At 43.5% G+C, this 17249-nt stretch overlaps 1 protein-coding gene across 2 annotated transcripts; it reads left to right on the top strand.

The window, feature by feature from the left end:
- Window positions 1-13056: 13056 nt before the first annotated feature.
- Window positions 13057-16628, top strand: LOC114059179 (cytochrome c oxidase assembly protein COX20, mitochondrial). Of its 2 annotated transcripts, none has more exons than XM_027887331.1 (4): window positions 13057-13277; window positions 15091-15205; window positions 15309-15399; window positions 15861-16628. In XM_027887331.1, the coding sequence occupies exons 1-4, from the start codon at window positions 13245-13247 to the stop codon at window positions 16000-16002; spliced, it is 381 nt and encodes a 126-aa protein (XP_027743132.1). In that variant the 5' UTR covers window positions 13057-13244; the 3' UTR covers window positions 16003-16628. The 2 variants fall into 2 exon arrangements, with proteins under 2 accessions (XP_027743132.1, XP_027743133.1); XM_027887332.1 differs by having other exon boundaries at window positions 13078-13277; window positions 15336-15399.
- Window positions 16629-17249: the final 621 nt, after the last annotated feature.

The raw sequence follows: 17249 nt of genomic DNA on the forward strand, positions 1-17249 counted from the left end.
CTGCCAGTCGTTTCTCGGTTTCCATGGAAACCAGCTGCTGCAGAAATGATGTTATGGAAATTACTTCCAAGATTTAAAGCTTTGCTGTAATGAGAGCAGAGGGACCTGTCTCTGTATTGCCCTGCACGTGGCGTAAAAGCAGTTTCAGAGGAGATGCAGGTACCCCCGAGACAACCTGCTGGCAGCGAATGCATCTTCTGCCCTGTGTCACTGAGAGCCCGTGCAGGCCCAAATCCCAGGCAGCAGAGAAGGAGAGGAGGAGGAGGTGGAGAAGGAAAAAGCAGAGACTTCCAGATCCCACTAGCTCCCTACCGTTGGGCACAGCTCACACCAGCACAAGAGACAGTGCTGTTGCCACCTCTGAGGGCTGAAATCTATTGTTTGCCCTGCAAAGGCCGAGCCAGCAAGTGCAGCATGTGGTGAGATGTCCAAGAGGCGGCAAGGGGACTGTGCTTCAGCACCTTCAGTGGAAACAGTAAAGGCAGCCATGGTGGCTTAGAGACAAGTGCAGCCACTGTGAGGCTGCCCATCCCTCTAACCCAGATACCGAGCAGGGAACACTTTATTCAGTGTTTGCTTTCATATTTGACATGGCCACTGAACGGTCAAAAATCAGTCTTGAACGAAGACAAAGTTTGGATAGGCCTACTTATGTAAGCTGCTCTCAGAAATACATGTATTATTGAATAAACCAAGGTCGTGCCTCGCTGAGAAGCTCTGTAGCAACAAAGTGAGCCAGTCTTTGATGGAATAATTGGCAGAAAAACACACAGAACTTAAAAAGCTTAACTCTCCCTCCATATTATTAATTACTCAATCGAGTTTCATTTGGAAGGAGTCCATGAAAATATACAGAGGCATTTAATCTAACAAGAGAAACACCACAGCCCAAGTTAGGCAGCGTGGTGGAGGGCCGAGATTGATGCTCAGGACTGGTGGCGTGAAGACAAGCTGTGCTCTCCACCACAACAGCAACTCGCATCTCCTGTGGAAGGCGGCAGAACAGAGGTCTAGAGTGAGTCCTGTGCCTGCTCAACTTAATGCAGTATTTGCACCTTCTCCCTTCAGCGGGAGAACAGCCTTCCTAGTGGACGCTAATCAGGCAAGTCACAGAAAACATCTGGAAACAGGTGACAAAAGGGTGGAATTCATTTCAAGCATGAATTTTGATGTTTCTAGGAGTTGACCCAACATTTTACAAAAATGTTGTCAATAATACAGAAATGCTGAAGGCAGCAAAATCAGACATCCAATATTTTTGTTTAAGTCCTGCAAATGACAGCTGATCATAGCACTAACCAACAAGTGTTTGTTGTTGAAAAGTCCCCATGTTTCTTGGTGCAGGGAGAGCCACATGATCCTGGTACCTTCCTGTGAATGTTCTTCTGCATCTCTGCTGTGAAATCCACTCAAAATTACTATGCCAGGTTACCTTTGACTCCATTTCTGGAGATACTCCCTCAGCAAGGCTCTACAAAAAATGAGGATGTAAAATTAGAAATCCTGGGAGCAATGGATACTCTGTTGTGGAGTGTTCCATCTCCTTATGCAGTGTTAAAGTGCTGCTAAGCAGGCCTGGGGAATATTAACACTAAGTACTATAGCCCTGTAACCCAAGACATAAAGAACTTCACAGTATGACTAATAAGCAATCAGATGCCTCTTAATTTTGAAGCAGAACTTGATGGTCTGTAGTCCATCAAAGGAGGAACAAGCCCCTCAGAAGACAGGTGTGGTATTTTATGGAAGAAGCGTGTAGCTCACAGATGCTGGTAACTGCAGCATTTGAAGACACACAGCACGAAGAGGCTCGTGATATTTCCAAAGACTTGATTTTACATGTAAGCTTAGCCTATCAATAAAGTGTTTAAAATAGTATAATGGTCACTCCATAGAAGAGGACAGCAAAAGAATAATGCATTATATTTTTATATATATAAAAAAACCCAGTGATTAAATGTAGAGAGGGGAGCTGTGCTTGCATTCTTCGGACTCAAGCTGCTAGACAGTCAGGGCACTGTTCAGCTGCCTGTACACTGGCATTGGGTCCCTCTTGGCTTAGTATGTAAGGTACTTTTCCAGCTGATTTAAATCTGTTATGGGAGTAACAAAGCACACATACATGAAAGGAACTTGTTTGGCAAGGACAGGATTTGTAGGATTGAGCTCTCCGTCATGTAGCCTTTCCCAGATTTCCTTCTCAACCTTCCTTCCAGCTCATGTCAGTAGAGGCTCAGATGTTCTTTGGAGCCTCGCCAGGGAGAGTAGAGGGTGATGTGAGGGAATCAGCTTTCCATCCAACTACCTTTCTTCCTGGATGAGCAATGTGTGTCAAAGCACTCCACCTCCTCTGAACACTACTCACCCACGTGGGCACATTCCCTGACAGAACAGCTCAGTGGTTTTCCTGATGAGCTTGCAGAGTGCATGGCTTCGTGCTCCAGCTGGTCCAGCCATGGCTTAGCACTTACAAGCTTCTAAGAAAAGCATAGTGCCAGGGTGTTGTCTAAATGGTTACGATCAGAACAGAGTGGATCAGGTCAATCACATAGGTCCCATAAAGGTTTTAGACAGCAACCAGAGAGGCCAGGTTTTGTATCAAACCAAGGATGTAAGGAGGAAGCTTGATCAGAAGATAAGACGATGTTGAGAAGTCAAGGCGGGAGCCTGGACTGAGAACTAGAGGCACTCAAGGAAACCATAGAGCAAAGCCTTGTATTTATCTGCCTGGATACCCACTGAGTAAAGGATAGATGTGTCTTTGGAATCCCTTTTATTCTCTCTTACAGTGTAGTTTAGAGAGTTGTGTTGTCAGACTTAACTGTTTTTCTAGTCTAACAAAGCAGCCTCGAACAGCCATGTGAAGAAAAGTGGAGAACAGCAGCAACATGGTCAGCTCAGCTCAGCACACTGGGTGACTTGTCCCAGCAGAGACAGCAACCCTGCCAGCTTTGGGATACCAGTCCACACATCCCTCTTTGCTTCTCAAAGCCTCAAGTTGCCACTGAGACAGTCAAACCCTCAGATCAGGAAATGAATGCTTATGTCTGACTCACAGATTGTTCAGCTGGTCTTTCTTGCCTCTGTTCAGCCAAACACATGAACTTTCAAACGAATTTTCAGTCTAGAATTTGCCTGACCCACAGTTGTGATGGGAGTGGAGACTGAGTTTCAAAACTGGTTTCCCATAGCAGCACGGGAAGTATGGGAAAATCACACATCAGCTGTGTAAGGAGCAACTTGTGCAACTTCTCGACTGAAAGTTTGACAAATATAATTTGTCACAAAGAAATAACTGAACTCTCTCCCAAATCAATATTCTCCCCCAACACCAAGGCACTCTTTCAGCCCACTGATACTGTTGTGCAGCCACTGTCCTATAGAAGTGAGACTTGAGTATCCTCAGCAGTGGGAGAAGAAACCAGGACTGGCAGATACACACCCAGAACTGCTGCAGGCAAGCTGAGCAAATGACATAGATGAAGTCTGTGTATCCTGATGAGTGAGAAAACAATACGGGCATTTTGGCTTTTTAAAACTGACTCATGCATTCAGTTTCTTTGTCTAAAGATAATATGTATGTGAGAACTTCATTTCCAGGAACTAGGAGAGCTTTTCCCCTGATGGGAATTCCTTGGTCAGTAACTGCTGGCAAGCAGCCTGGGGAATTTCAAATGAGGTTGTAAAATAGTTTCTGAAGCAGGAAGAGACCTTGAAAAAGGTAGTAAAACTGAGTATTTCTGAACTGCCAACTAAGCCTGGACTAAGCGTGTTACCTTCTAACCATGGAAGATCTATGACAAGATCTGTAAGAGGAGCTTGGCACAGCTGGCAAAGAGTGGGGATGGTACAGTGGTACCAAGAAGTCTTTGTGGTGGACACTTTCACTGACCCACTTCTGTAACTGTGCATCTGATCTGTGCCTAGAGCTGCACACTTTACTAGTATTTGTATTCTCGGGGGGGCCTGGAAGGGGGAAGAGAACATGGCCCAAGGGTTGCTGATGGCCTCTCCTGACCCTGGATGAATAGGTATCCAGAACTCTCCCAGGGTGAAAATATCTGCATACCTTGGTGCTTTCTCCTGCAGAAGGCAAAGTTTGTGGGACAAAAGGCCTATCAGGACCCTACGGGGAGGGAGCATGGGGCATGTGTGGTCACGAAGCTGTCAGTGCAAGGATAGGTGATCTCTCCTGAGAGCTGAAATGGGGCAGAGACAGAAAGCTATTGATCATGGAGGAGCAGAAGGAAGTTTCCTTGCTGAGAAGGTTCCTTCAAACCTTCTGGGGCAGGAGCCATCAGCTCCACCTCCAGCCTCTCTAGCCTTTATAAAATTTCCCATCTGTGGCTGTTGCTTGCAGTGCCTTTATTCAAGTTTCCCTCCAATCTGTTTTTTCACAGAAGTTACACTAACAACCTCAATATATTTTAAGTTAACAGTAAGCTTTAAGGTTTTAGGAGGTTATTGTTTTGGTAAAATATCAGGGAATGTGTGTTAAATGGATTTTAGAAACTTTCCAGAAACTGAGCTGGTTTAATTATGAGAAAATTAGGTTTAACCAACACTTATATAAATTTGCAGATTCTGGACAACTTTTATCTGACAGGCCTTTACAAATTAGCTACAATCAATCCATATGCCATTCTTTGTAACTACAGACTAAAATTGTCTAGGAATGTGAAATTAAGTCAAAAAGCAGCACTTTTGTAGATCACATAAAATATTAGCACTTTTCTCAACTGTTATTTACCTGTCTTAGCTCTGTATCTGAAATCACAGTCACTTAAAAGTGCAGTGACAGGTTCTTAGCACTGTTCTTAGCAGGCACACCCCTAGCAACTAAGGAGCTGATGGTTACTGAGGTTTAAATAAAATCAAAGTGCTTTAATTCTATTCCTCTGAGTGCACAGCAGCTCTGCGTTTTTTGAAGAAAAACCTAATAAGTGAAATGGTGAAGGTTTGGGGACCATTCCATGATTTGACTTAAAAATAACAGTGTCATGCCTGAGGTTGTTCTTAGGGATTGGTCTTTCGCCACAACTTGTCTGAGCAAGTAATTATGCCAGTTATAGATAAGGTTTTGAAGAAACCTCTAATATGTTCCAAATCTGAGGCTTGCCTGTTGTTAGGTTGGGGGAAAAGAAGCAAAAATCCAGAAGTCTGAACAGCACTAGTCTTTTAGTACTCGTTACAAGCATTTGAAGAAGATGGGGGATTTAAGAAAAACTGCTGTCTCGCAATGATCATCTTGTGTCACGAGTTTGAAGTACCCACACAGGAGGCAAAGAAATGTAAAAAGGAAACCATAAACTACAGGAATGTATTTCTTGCTCCCAAGCACAAAAGTGAAGAGGGAATTGGATGGAACAGACACCATTATTCAGAATTACACTATTTTAAGCCCAAGTTAGCGCTCTGAAGGACCATTCATCACAATAAGCACTCCTTTCCTTTCCTCCCCTCACCTGAGAAAGGTCCCCTCTCTAAAGCACCCGATTTGGTGATGCTTGTTGTTGAAGATTCTTGACAACGCAGACTTCCCTAGCACTGGAAGAACAGCTCACCAGCCACCTCTGACTTATGTTAGACTATTTTAGCTTTAGCAGACCAGAAAAACCAATCTATCAGACATCAATTATATCCAGCTATCTAAGAATTTTTAACAGTTTATAAATGAGGTAATTAAGCATGTGTTTAGCTTCTGCACTTGTTCCTGCAGAGGTACTGAGAAGGCACAAGTCAGACATGCTGAGAAAATAGAGCTACCAGCATGGGAAAGCGTATGGGAAAATAAAACCACCAGCATAAAGAAAGAAACCCTTCTGCACAGTTTAGTGGCCACTGAGTAGATGCCCATGCTCAGGAGGTCTGAAACTCAATTTAGGGAGCTGCTAGCTGTCTCACTGGTGAGGACAACAGCAGCAGGCCCTGCACTAGGGAGACTTCTGAAGGTTTCTCAAGCAGCACCACTGGGCACATGGAGGGGGGGCAGCAACAGTTCAGTGCAGGGAGTGCACACAAATCCTCCTGGTCCACTCAGGAACAATTCCCCCAGCAACCCAAAGAGCTCCAGTTGTCCTACTGTTTTCCAAAACCTCAGAACTTGTGCACTACACGTACCCTCCCTCCTGCCAAATTCTTCTTGGCTGTCTCGCATCAGGTGCTCTGTGGAGTTAATGCGTAGATGTGATTTTAGCCCAGCACCCAGTTCTCTAGGCAGGAAACTAGGATCCTCCAAAATCAAAATACGACAGAAGGTTGTAGCCCTTGGTAGCCAGTCACCAACAGACTGACTCAGCCTTCAGGCCAGGTCACAGTGAGGCATCAGGAAAAGAGCAAAAAATACTGGATCCAAAAACACTAAGCAACGAGGCATGAGGTATTTTTAATCTCTGCTTCTTCTCAAAAAGCAGCAGAAACCACACCAGGTACAGAAATATTTATATGCTGAACTAACACTCTCAGTGTGCAAGACATGAAGTCATTCCTGTCACAAATGAGAAAAACCTTGAATTCTTGCCAGGGAATCTGGACACCACAGCGGGACACCTGAGGTGCCTGCAAATCTGGAACAACTGTTTAGAAATAATACATTGTGTTTGACTTTGAACTCTCAAATCTCAGCCTTGCAGACTGCCTGTTTCTTGTGAGATCCTTCTGAAGCCATGAGCAAATTATTTTCCTTTACCCCTTGCCAAAGGTGCACTATTTTGTGTAGGAGATCCTGCCCTAGCAGACTGAAACCAGCCTTTGTGGCAAGACGAAACAACATAGGCTGACTTCTCGGAATATTTCCATGTATTTTGGACAGTGGCTGTCTCAGGACTATAGTGTAACTTCCAGTGCAACAAATCACCTTGCATCCGGCAGGGTACTAGCAGACAGTCACGTTGCCAGACCGTGTAGGGTGGGAGTAAGTCAGTGAAATCCACTTTAAACCTGATTACAAAATTAAAATCAAACCCACAAACTCCTTACCCTCCCCCACCTGCCAAATAGAAAAAAAAAAAAAGAGAGGAAAAACAAAAATGGAAAAAAACCCAAACAAGATATAATGAGATCTACCTGATGCATCATAATTTTTTCAAGATGATACAAGGCATGGCTTCTGAACATCCTCTCCAGCTGCCTGGTTTGAGTGTCTACTTTGACGTGCTCTGCTCCTTGAATGTGACTCCTCTCTTCCTCTCCGCTGCTAATTACACACCTTCTTGGACAGCACACTGCATGCAAAACACATTACCAAAGTGGCTCCTGGCTCACCATTTCTTTCCTCTCTTACCCTTAAGTTCAGAGATATCATTGTATTATGTCACTGTCTGTGTTACAAATGAACCAGTTGTCCAGACTATAGTACATTAAAGCAATAAGAAGGATTTTTCCCTTCGCTGGGCTTTAGCCTAATCTTGGCAAAAATGCAAGAACCACAGCCAGTAATGCAAAAAAGATAACTTATTTAGTGTTGGATATACAGGGAAAAGTGTAACAATAGGAGTAGCACACCATGATACCTCCTCAGAATACCCCTGCAGCCTCCAGTGACTTGTGCCAAGGGAATTCTTATGTCTGAGAGGGTGCCTAGGCATTTAATAACCTTCAATATATTTTTTGCTATGAATTTTCTAATTTTGTTGTGCTATTTAAACACCTTATTTCTAAATAAATTTCTTAGTGGTTCAACCCTCTCCAGTTTGTTATGAATTCTCAGAAACCATGTCCCAAAAGAAACAATTATCATACAAATATCTTGTTAACTCCAGTCTCCGGTTTTCCCTCAGGAGCTAATAAAGATTAGGCCTGACACATTCACATGACAGACGTGGAACATGAGGCACAGAGTTCATAAGAAACCCCCTCCATATTGTTCATGATAGAAACCCCAGGACAGCTACTGTATTTTGAAAAATTAAGATGTGAAATGGAAGGGGAAGTTTAAAAGGAAAGTTAGATGAACATGCTCGGAATGAAACAGGGCTAAAGAAAATAGCCCTGAGGCAAAAAGGGAGCCCCTTCCACTCCTGTTTCTATGACCCTATGGTTACTAGGTCATAATTCAAATTTGTTTCAGAAACAGTATAGATCTCCTAATGTTTTCAGTTTCAAAAGAAAAGTTCTACATCTTACAAAGTTGCAACTTAAGAAGAAGGACCAAAATTGGCAGAAATAAATAGTGCCATCATCTACTTGAAGTGGATTACAGTGACATACAAGAAAACTTGTGTCCATCAGTAATCGCCATTAATACATTCAAGACATGCCTTTCAGAGAAAGTAATTTACATTATATGAAAAAAAGGGTTATCTAAGAAAAACTCTGTTCTTTTTTTAGTCAGAATCATCCTTAAGTCCAATTGATACTAATGAGTCAGGAAATTTTAAATGAAGCTCTACATCTAACAGTGCAACTTCAATTATAACCCTCATGTTTTATATAAGCCTTCTTTTATAATATAAACTCCTCTTCCTTTTTGAATCAAGTGTCTAAATAACATAAACAGATTAAGAGATCTGGCAGAAAAAAATAAAGCTATTAGGAGCCTGCCCTTGTTTCCTTAGCTTTCAGAAGAATACATTGAATTAAAATCTCTTATGTGTTGCAGATGAAAAGATCATCTGTACAGGCAGTTAGGAATAAGTTAGGCAAAGTCAACCCACAGAAATGATCAGCGAAGCCAACTCAGAATAAAACTGCCATGCAGCTGAAATGTAATTTGCATTAACATTAATGCTCGAGGAAAAAAAAGTAATTTTTTTTAATTCGATTGCATGAGTGTGGTTGATGACTGCCTTGGCAACAGGAGCCTGCTCACACTCCTCGTGCCTGCCCTGTACCCACAAGGGTGGTTACTCTGACACAACCTACTGCACAGTATCTCTGCAGCCATCATAATAACCATTTATCCCCAGAAAACCATCGCAGAGACACAGAATCATAGAGTACCTTGGGATGGAAGGAATTATAAAGATCACCTAATCCACCCCCTTCCCCCCCAATAATCAGGGTCATCTTCAACTAGGTCAGGTTGCTCAGAGCCCCATCCAACCTGATGTTGAATTTTTCCAGGGATAGGGCATTTACCAGTTCTCTGGTCAACCTGTTCCAGAACCTCACCACTCTTATAGTGAAGAATTTCTTCCTAATATCCAATCTAAATGTACCCTCATTCAGTCTAAAGCCCTTTGTCCTATTGCAACAGGCTCTGCTAAAAAGTTCTCCTCCAGCTCTCTTGTAGGCTTCCTCTGCGTACTGGAAGGTGCTATAAGATATCCCCAGAGCCTTTTCTCCTCCCAGCTGAGTAACCCCAGCTCTCTCAGCCTGTCTCCACAGCGGAGGTGCTCCAGCCCTCTGATCATCTTTATGGCCCTCCTTTGGGCTCCCTCCAACAGGCCCATGTCTTCCCTGCGCTGAGGATCCCAGAGTGGGGTCTCAAGAGAGCAGAGTAGATTAGGACTCAACCAGGTGGCCCGATACAGTCCAGGACACAGTTGGCTTTCTGGGCTGCAAAGTACTCCTTGCTTTCAAGGCTTACAAAATGGCATGTGGTCAGCACAAGCTACTCTTGACTGCTATTTAAGTAGCTTCCAGGTGACTATGAAGAGAGATAAAAAGTCCCACTGGACATCTCCAAAATTTGCCTTGAGGCATGCCTCAACTACTGATGGCCTGCTACTTAACAAACAATATCTTCAACAGAGCAATTTCTTGAGGCACTTGATCTAAATTGGCACTTGCTCTCAAAAAAAAACCCCAACCCAATCTGTTTCTCCCCTCACCATGGCCAGGAAGCAGCTTTTTGTGTAGTGTTAACTTCCAGCTTCTCAAGTGGCAGGGTTGGTGGTACAAAGGAGAAGACAGGATTCCCAGCAAATAAGAGGAAGGCCTGGACTACCTCAGGTGTCAGCTGTCCCCCTCAGAACAGTTTAGGTTGCATGTGGAGCTGAAAGGATATCTATGGATACCAACAGAAAGAGCAGCCTCCACCAGTCATTAAAAACTGCTACAGACTGACCAGGAGGACCTTGGCAAACTACCCAGGCAGAGCATGCAGCCCTCAGGAGATGCTGAATTCACTATGAAGGTTAGTTATCTGAAAGGTCTGTGGTGGCCATCAACCTAAAGTGGTTATCAATCATCCACAACCTAATAAATGTATTTCTTAGGACAGGTTGTCACAGCTTTTGCATGTGCTTGCTTTTCCACAAGGCTACATAAACAGCTTATGGTATAGGAATAGCTTACATGACCAAGAGGTGCTAAAACTAGGAAATTCCACGTTTGTGTGATGGTTTCCTCCTCCTTGGGAGTACAGCCCAAAATTGTTTCAGAAGTGACAAGACACATACCTACCAGTATGTAGGTTCAGACGCCTCAGTAAAGTTCTCTGTGTGATGAAGGAAGTAAGCACTGGGGAAGTCAGTGAGCCTAGTTTCTGTCTGCAGTGCCATGACATGAGCACTTTCTGTCTGCTGCTTCGTGTCCTGTACACGGTGGCCTTCTTCCTGCTGCTGGACTGACAAGAGTTTCGCCTGGCCCGACCTTTAAATACAGAGGTGAAGGGTGACAGAACGAAAACTGCTGTTAAAAGCCAATCCAAACCATTCCCAAGCTGTCAATTTCAAGACATACAGCTAAGGATGCTACACTTAATTGATCAATACAAATAAAAATAAGAACTGCATAAGTATAGGAAAAGCTCAAACTGCAGAGAGCAAGTGGCAACCAGCACGCTATGACTGATAGAACTGGGCATGTATAGGCAGGTTCTGTCAAGGGTATCCAGCTCCAAGAGGAGAAAGAAGAGTATTTTTATATATCTATTGTGTTCTGTAGGTTCAGCAATCCAAGGCAACAATTCCAAACTTGCATATACCGGATGCCCAGCTTCCAGAAACAGCACAGGTCCCTGTTAATGGAGGAAGGCAGGCAGGGCTCTTGCTCAACCACCTTCCCTGCAGGCACACTGGCAGGTACAATGGAAGATACTCTGGGATATGCCTTTGCTGGGCCAGGTATACCAATGTCTTAAACCAAGGCTCCAGCACCTTCACTGATCCCAAGGACTGAGAAGCAGCCCTCTGTGTACTTCTAACTCCACAAAGGGTAATAGTTAATAACTTTAGAGCAGCTTCTGAATTAGATGAAGCAGAACCGTGAGGTGCAGCAGTAAAGCAGAGTAATGACTGAGTACCAAAAAGAGAGGGGGAAAATTGAATATGTTTATTGGCAATGGGTATTTTATTTGTGTGATTTGGATGTTTGGAAAAGGGATACAAAACATACAGGGAAAACCACACACTTTCTAGCCTATTCTTGACTATCAGTCAGAAGATGCTCTATTTGTGTTCTCTGCTCTCCAGCACCTTCATGCTAAAACCCATTTCCTCTTTCAAAGAAAAAAAGATCCTTCCACTCTTTTCCTTCAAAATATGAACTGCTGCAGGCCAGGCCACCTCATCAGCAGTAAAAGCAGTGTCTGTTTCTCACCACTGTGATGGCCTTGTTAATCTCAGACATATTAACACATTCTTGCAATTCCTTGTTATATTCCTCAATGTTTGTCACTGCTTAATTTTTAAACCAAGATCAAACCAGACATTACAGCCTTTTCCAGTGAGAGACTATGCCAATAATTTTTCTTTTTCACATATTACAGCAAACGTTCTGTGTTTGCAGCATCACATCCATAATATACATTAGCTTTAAACAGGCCAAGCTACTCTCAATTCAAGTGACTCCTACTGATCTTTTTAAAATGGATAGTAAATGTATTGAATCAGCGTGTTTCGTGAATTCAGAGCACAGCCTGCAAGATCTACAAAGACAACAAAACAGTGATAGATTGGGACTGTTGGAAAGGATTGAGACTTGTTTCTAATCCATCTGGGATTTAAAATAGCTCATGCAAATGTACAGTAGCACTTTTCAGCTAGTGATACATGAAAATCCATTACGTGTGAAAGTACGTTGTTTCCAAAATCCTGCAAACACGTAAGTAATGAGATAAAATTAAAATTGCCAAAAATTTCAGTGTGTGAAAACGACTGATTTATTTACCATAGGATTAAAAAAAACACCAATACATAATAATACTTAACAAGGTCTGAAGACATCTCATGCCTCCTGGGTCAAGACACACTATTTTTTAAATCAAAGAGCAGTATTACACATCTCTATTCTTGTGATACTTCATTGCTAAGATGGAAAAGATCCTAAACTGAACCTACCCTGTAATTCACTTCTTAGCAGGGAGAGACTTGTTTTCTTGCAGCAAAATGTATTTTTTCAATATCTTGCAGAACCGTAACTCTGTCCTGAGTCACCTGGCACTATTTAAAACCTCTTCACATCCTTACTGCAGGTACAACTACATATCTAATAGGTAATTTCCACCATCTCCAAGTGATTTTACGCAGGCTTTGCCCCTGCCGAACCCACTGGGGTTTTGTCTAAAGTAGACGTACATGGCCTCACAAGAGGCCATTTTCCAGAGCACTTCCTTTCAAACAATTCTTCCTCCACCACCTGCTTCCCACTGCCACCGGGGTACTTTTCTGCCAGCCCCACAAGCCATCTTGTCCTCGTCCCTTTCCAGCACTCTGGGTCGCGGTCACGGACAATCAACTCTCCCCCATCGGCCGTGAGGGGTATATCCCCACATCCTTCAGGCTCCCTACACCCCCTGAGGGATCCCATCACCTCCTTCTCCCAGTAGGCGCTGCCCACCGAGCGCGTTTGCATCCCCCAGCCCCGTGATTCTCTTTTAACTTTTAACAAGGCGGCTCAGCCGGGCTGTGGCAGAGCCCCTCTTCCAGCATTTATGGTACACCCGCGCACGGAATCCCCCGCAACCCCGCCGGATGCCCGCCGGGAGCCAAGGATCGGGAGGCAGGATCCCTGCGCTGCCCACAGTCCCTGCCCCGCCGCGGCCCGCGGAGGCGCGCGCCGGGAGCGGTGAGGGAAGGGGCGGGGGGAGCCCGGCGCTCCGCCCCCCCCCGCCCGCCCGCGTGCCCGCGCGCGCGCGCGCGCGCGCGCGCCCCCCGCGCCGTGACCCATTTCGCCGAACAAAGGATTTTCGCTGGAATCTCGCTCGGCGCCGGGACCTAAAATGGCGCCGGCGCGGCCGCCCCCGCCCCTTCCGCGGGCGCCATAGAGACGGGGCGGGCGGAGCGGCCGCTCCCCGGCGCCGCTCCCCACGCGGGCGCGGCCCCGGCTCGCTGGTGCGGGCGGGAAGGCGCTGCCGCGGCATGGCGGGCGAGGGCGACTCTGAGCCGAGGAAGGTAACGGAGAGGGTGGGGGGCGGAGAGGGGCGAGAAGGAGGAGAACGAGGAAGAGCTGCGCGGGCACCCGTGTCCCCGCGGGAGCCCCGCGCTGGGGACACGGGAGGTTGTCGCAGAGCGGCCGTGACCCCCAAACCCGCTGTTTTACCTCCAGAGGAAATAATTAGGGAACAATACACGGAAACCCACGGCGGAACCGAGGCTCTGTAGGGCCGAGTTGGGTGTGGTGTGTGTGGGGGGTGGCGTGTGTTTGTTTTCCCCCGGACCACCACCCCCCCCTCCCCCGCGCCGTAGGACTTTCTCTCTGTGGGCGAAACGCCGTCGTGACACTCGAACCTCCTTAACGCCGGTGGTTACAGTGGTTAGAGACATAACAAATGATTTCCAGTTCGGCAACAGGTGAAATGCTATTTTAAAAGGGCGCATCACGCTGCACGGATGTAGCGGGGATGCCTCCTTGGCCAACGACAGCAGCATATCCAGTGACTTCTTCCACGTGAGAGTACTTGAAATTGCTCTTTAGGAGATTGGACCAACACAGACCACATCCTTTCTGTCTGGCGTGTACACAGGGATTATGTGGAAACAGCTGACGGTTTTCCATAGGGAACATGGATGGAACAAACTATGGGGATTTCCATACTTGCATACAAATCCAGCTGTTGTCAGATGCTTGCCATCCCTGTCACCACAGTTTCATAATGACTTGTCTCAGACGTGTCGGCCCTCCACGAACGCTTGATTGTAGTTCTCCATCTTTCACTTTGACCAAGTGAAATACCTTCACAAATAATAAACTAGTCATCTTTGATGAATTTAGATATAGTTGCACACATGGCAGTTAATGGTCCGAGGATTTAAACACAACAGATTGGAGATGTATTCTCCCATCATCACTGACAAAACAATGATAGCAGAAAGATGTGCAGATGTTACTGCGGTGCAGACACCTTGACCCTGTCCCAAGTCATCTTGAGGCTTCTTCTCTGTATGCAGTTTCTTCCTTCCTGCTTGTGGTGCCAGCCTGCATTTGCAGGGATGTTTGTCAGGTGGGAAATAGAAGTTGCATGCAGAAGCCAGAGTAGGCGTCTCTGAAATGAAAATCATACTTTTCAGTGACTTTGTGAATGCCACATGTAATTGCCATTTGAGTGAAATAAAAGGGTAGTTTATAGGAGACAGCATATGTAATAATTTGATTTTTTTTTACCAGTAGGTTAATTAAAAAAATTACTTGTTGTGTATAGAAGAATTTCTGTGCCCAGCCCCTGTCTGTACATAGGGTTAGGTTAAAAATTACTGGTTTATAAACGTTTACATTCACTGTTCAGTACAAGGTTATCTATTACATGCTCATTCTCTAGTAATTTCACTTTTTTTAAAGCACATTTGCCTTTTCAGATACTAGAATTACATGGCGTGACTAACTGCGTACTTAACTGTAACCTTATTTGTGTGTTGTCACGTAACAAAAATCCTGCATTCTTACAGTTTTCTCCCTCCCTTTTTGGGGGAATGTAAAGGGAGAAAATTAGGTAGAAAGAGAAAGAAGAAATTCAGTAGAAAGGATGAATCAATAGGTATGTGGAAAATATATTGTGTAAATTAGTAGTTAATTCTTCCAAAACCATTCGTGATACAGCTGTGCATGTTCACTTTTCCTCAGCTATAACCTTGCAAGCAGTAAATCCTCAAGTGGTTACATTTGACTACTAAAATAACAAGTCTGTTTTACAATGGAGTTGGCATCATAGCCATCTACAAAAGTGATTTTTTTTTAAGTTTATGGTGTGTTTTTTATTTTGTCTTACAGTCCTTTAAACTCTTGGGATTTCTTGATGTTCAAAGTGTCCCATGTGCACGAGAATCCGTGCTCTATGGCTCCCTGGGGTCTTTAGTTGTGGGTCTTGGACATTTTTTAGCAACTAGTAAGTAATTATTTCTTCTGATTATATATTTATTCTCAAAAAAAAAAAATTCTATTTGCTGTTAGGTGTTACTAATAATGGGAAGTCCTCTAACTTTGTGGAGAATTTTTGTTTGGTTTTTTTTTTTCAGGTAGAGTTAGAAGATCTTGTGACTTTGCAGTTGGTGGCTTTATTTCCACAATGTTAGGATACTGGTATGTAAAATGCTTCTTCAGTTTTTACAGGCCTGTGTTGGTTGAACTGTACTACATGATCGCCATGTTTAATTTCAGAAACAGTATGTCACACTGCTTTTGAAACTCTGTTAAAAAACTTGCCTAGCAAGGCATCCTCTTCCTTCTCAAGATATTCCTCTTTTTTAAAGGGAAACAGTTCAATGTGATTGAATTTTTAAGTTCATATATTTTAAAAAAACTCGCTATTGTTTCTTGAATCCTAAGAGATCAAGCCATCCAGTTATTTCCATTTTTCTTAATTCTTTCTTTTCTTCCTTTGCATACCCCATCCTTCTGTCCTAATTTCAAAGGCAGCATGCTGAATTTTACTAGCATTTTCATATGTGGCTGCAACTTTTCAACTGGCTGAGTAAGTCTGATTTTCTGCTGTAACTCATATAAGGTAGGGAATCATGTTTTCTTTTCATCCCCTCCTCTAGGTTTTACTGCAGGTACAATTTGGCTCAACAAAGAATCCGGCAAAGAATGCTTAAAGAAGGAATGAAAAACAGAATTTTATTTGAAGGCAGTTATCTAGATCCAGAAAAAAACCAAACTGGCAATGAAAGAAGCGATTCATAGGCTGCTGTGGAGGAGTTGTGGTCTAATACAGCCTTGGGAGAAGGTGGTCCAAAAATGTCAGTCTGCCTTGTAAACGTGTGAGGTGTCTAAAACTGACAAATCATGGTTTTCCTGGCAAATCTGAGCAAGAAATTCATAGTGAATCTTTTAAGTCTGTACAAGCCTTGCTTTGTTTCATGTGTGTATGTGTGTGACTGTGCACATAGTTAGGAATGACCTCCTGTGAAACATCTGGAAGCTGATGTGTTCTGTTACAGAGAGGATTAACGGCACTGATTTGGGATTGCTTTTAACTTCCATTGCACACAGAGCTGTTCGTTTTAGCAAAGTTGTAATTACATCTTATTTAAATGCAGGAAAATATTCTCATCAGCTGCTGAGTAAATGTATCTTCCTTCAGAGGTGCAGTTAACAGTGCTGTTCGTAAAACACAAGTATTTAAACAGTAGGTGAAGGCTTTGCTTGTGCAAGATGGGTGAGATCAGCGGCCTTTGTAAGATTTCAGCTGCAGGATAACCAGATAACTTACATACACTGTGAAGTTGAAAGATTTTCGTGTTTGTTCTGTCTCTATGAAACTAAGAGTAAAATCTGAATAAAATTCAGAAGCAATCTAAATTATGTAAGTAATTTTTTTGCTTGATTGAAGATCTTGCTATTTAAGACGATCCCTACAATTGTGCAATAATAATTTGCATTATTTCTAAGTACCAGTGGTGAGTAGTTTGTTCTTGGTTTTTTTTTTTTTAAAGGCGTGTTCTACTTAAATATTTCACTGTACATTTTATGGTTAAAAGAAATATCACTATAATTTCAAGGAAACCATCTTATTTGGAAATACAGTGTTAGGTCTAATTGAATATTGTTAAAAAGATAAGTAATGACATCATATTCCTTGCTTGCTTCTGTCTCCAGGATTGACACCCTGTACTTACTTTTTCATAAAATGATTTATAGTCTATAATGCTTTAAGAATTTCTTGACCTAAAGGTATTCACTGAGCAAAAATATTCCCTTCCCCCTGTTCTGTATGTAGTCTGAGAGAGTTTGTGATCTGTTATTGACTCAGGTTGGTGGGGGGAGGTTTGAGACTCCAGATGTAAACAGCAGTATTGCTCTACTGATTTATTTTGAAAAAATATGCGAGAGCACTAAGCAAACATGTTATTTACAGTGAGAAAATTAAACTTTTACCCTCTGTGGATTGGCCTCATACAAAAAGAAAACAAACCTGCATAATCTAATTC

This window comes from Empidonax traillii, unplaced genomic scaffold (assembly GCF_003031625.1).
Source record: "Empidonax traillii isolate 1590-97213 ecotype Southwest subspecies unplaced genomic scaffold, ASM303162v1 scaffold206:size1282135, whole genome shotgun sequence".
Lineage (NCBI taxonomy): Eukaryota > Metazoa > Chordata > Aves > Passeriformes > Tyrannidae > Empidonax > Empidonax traillii.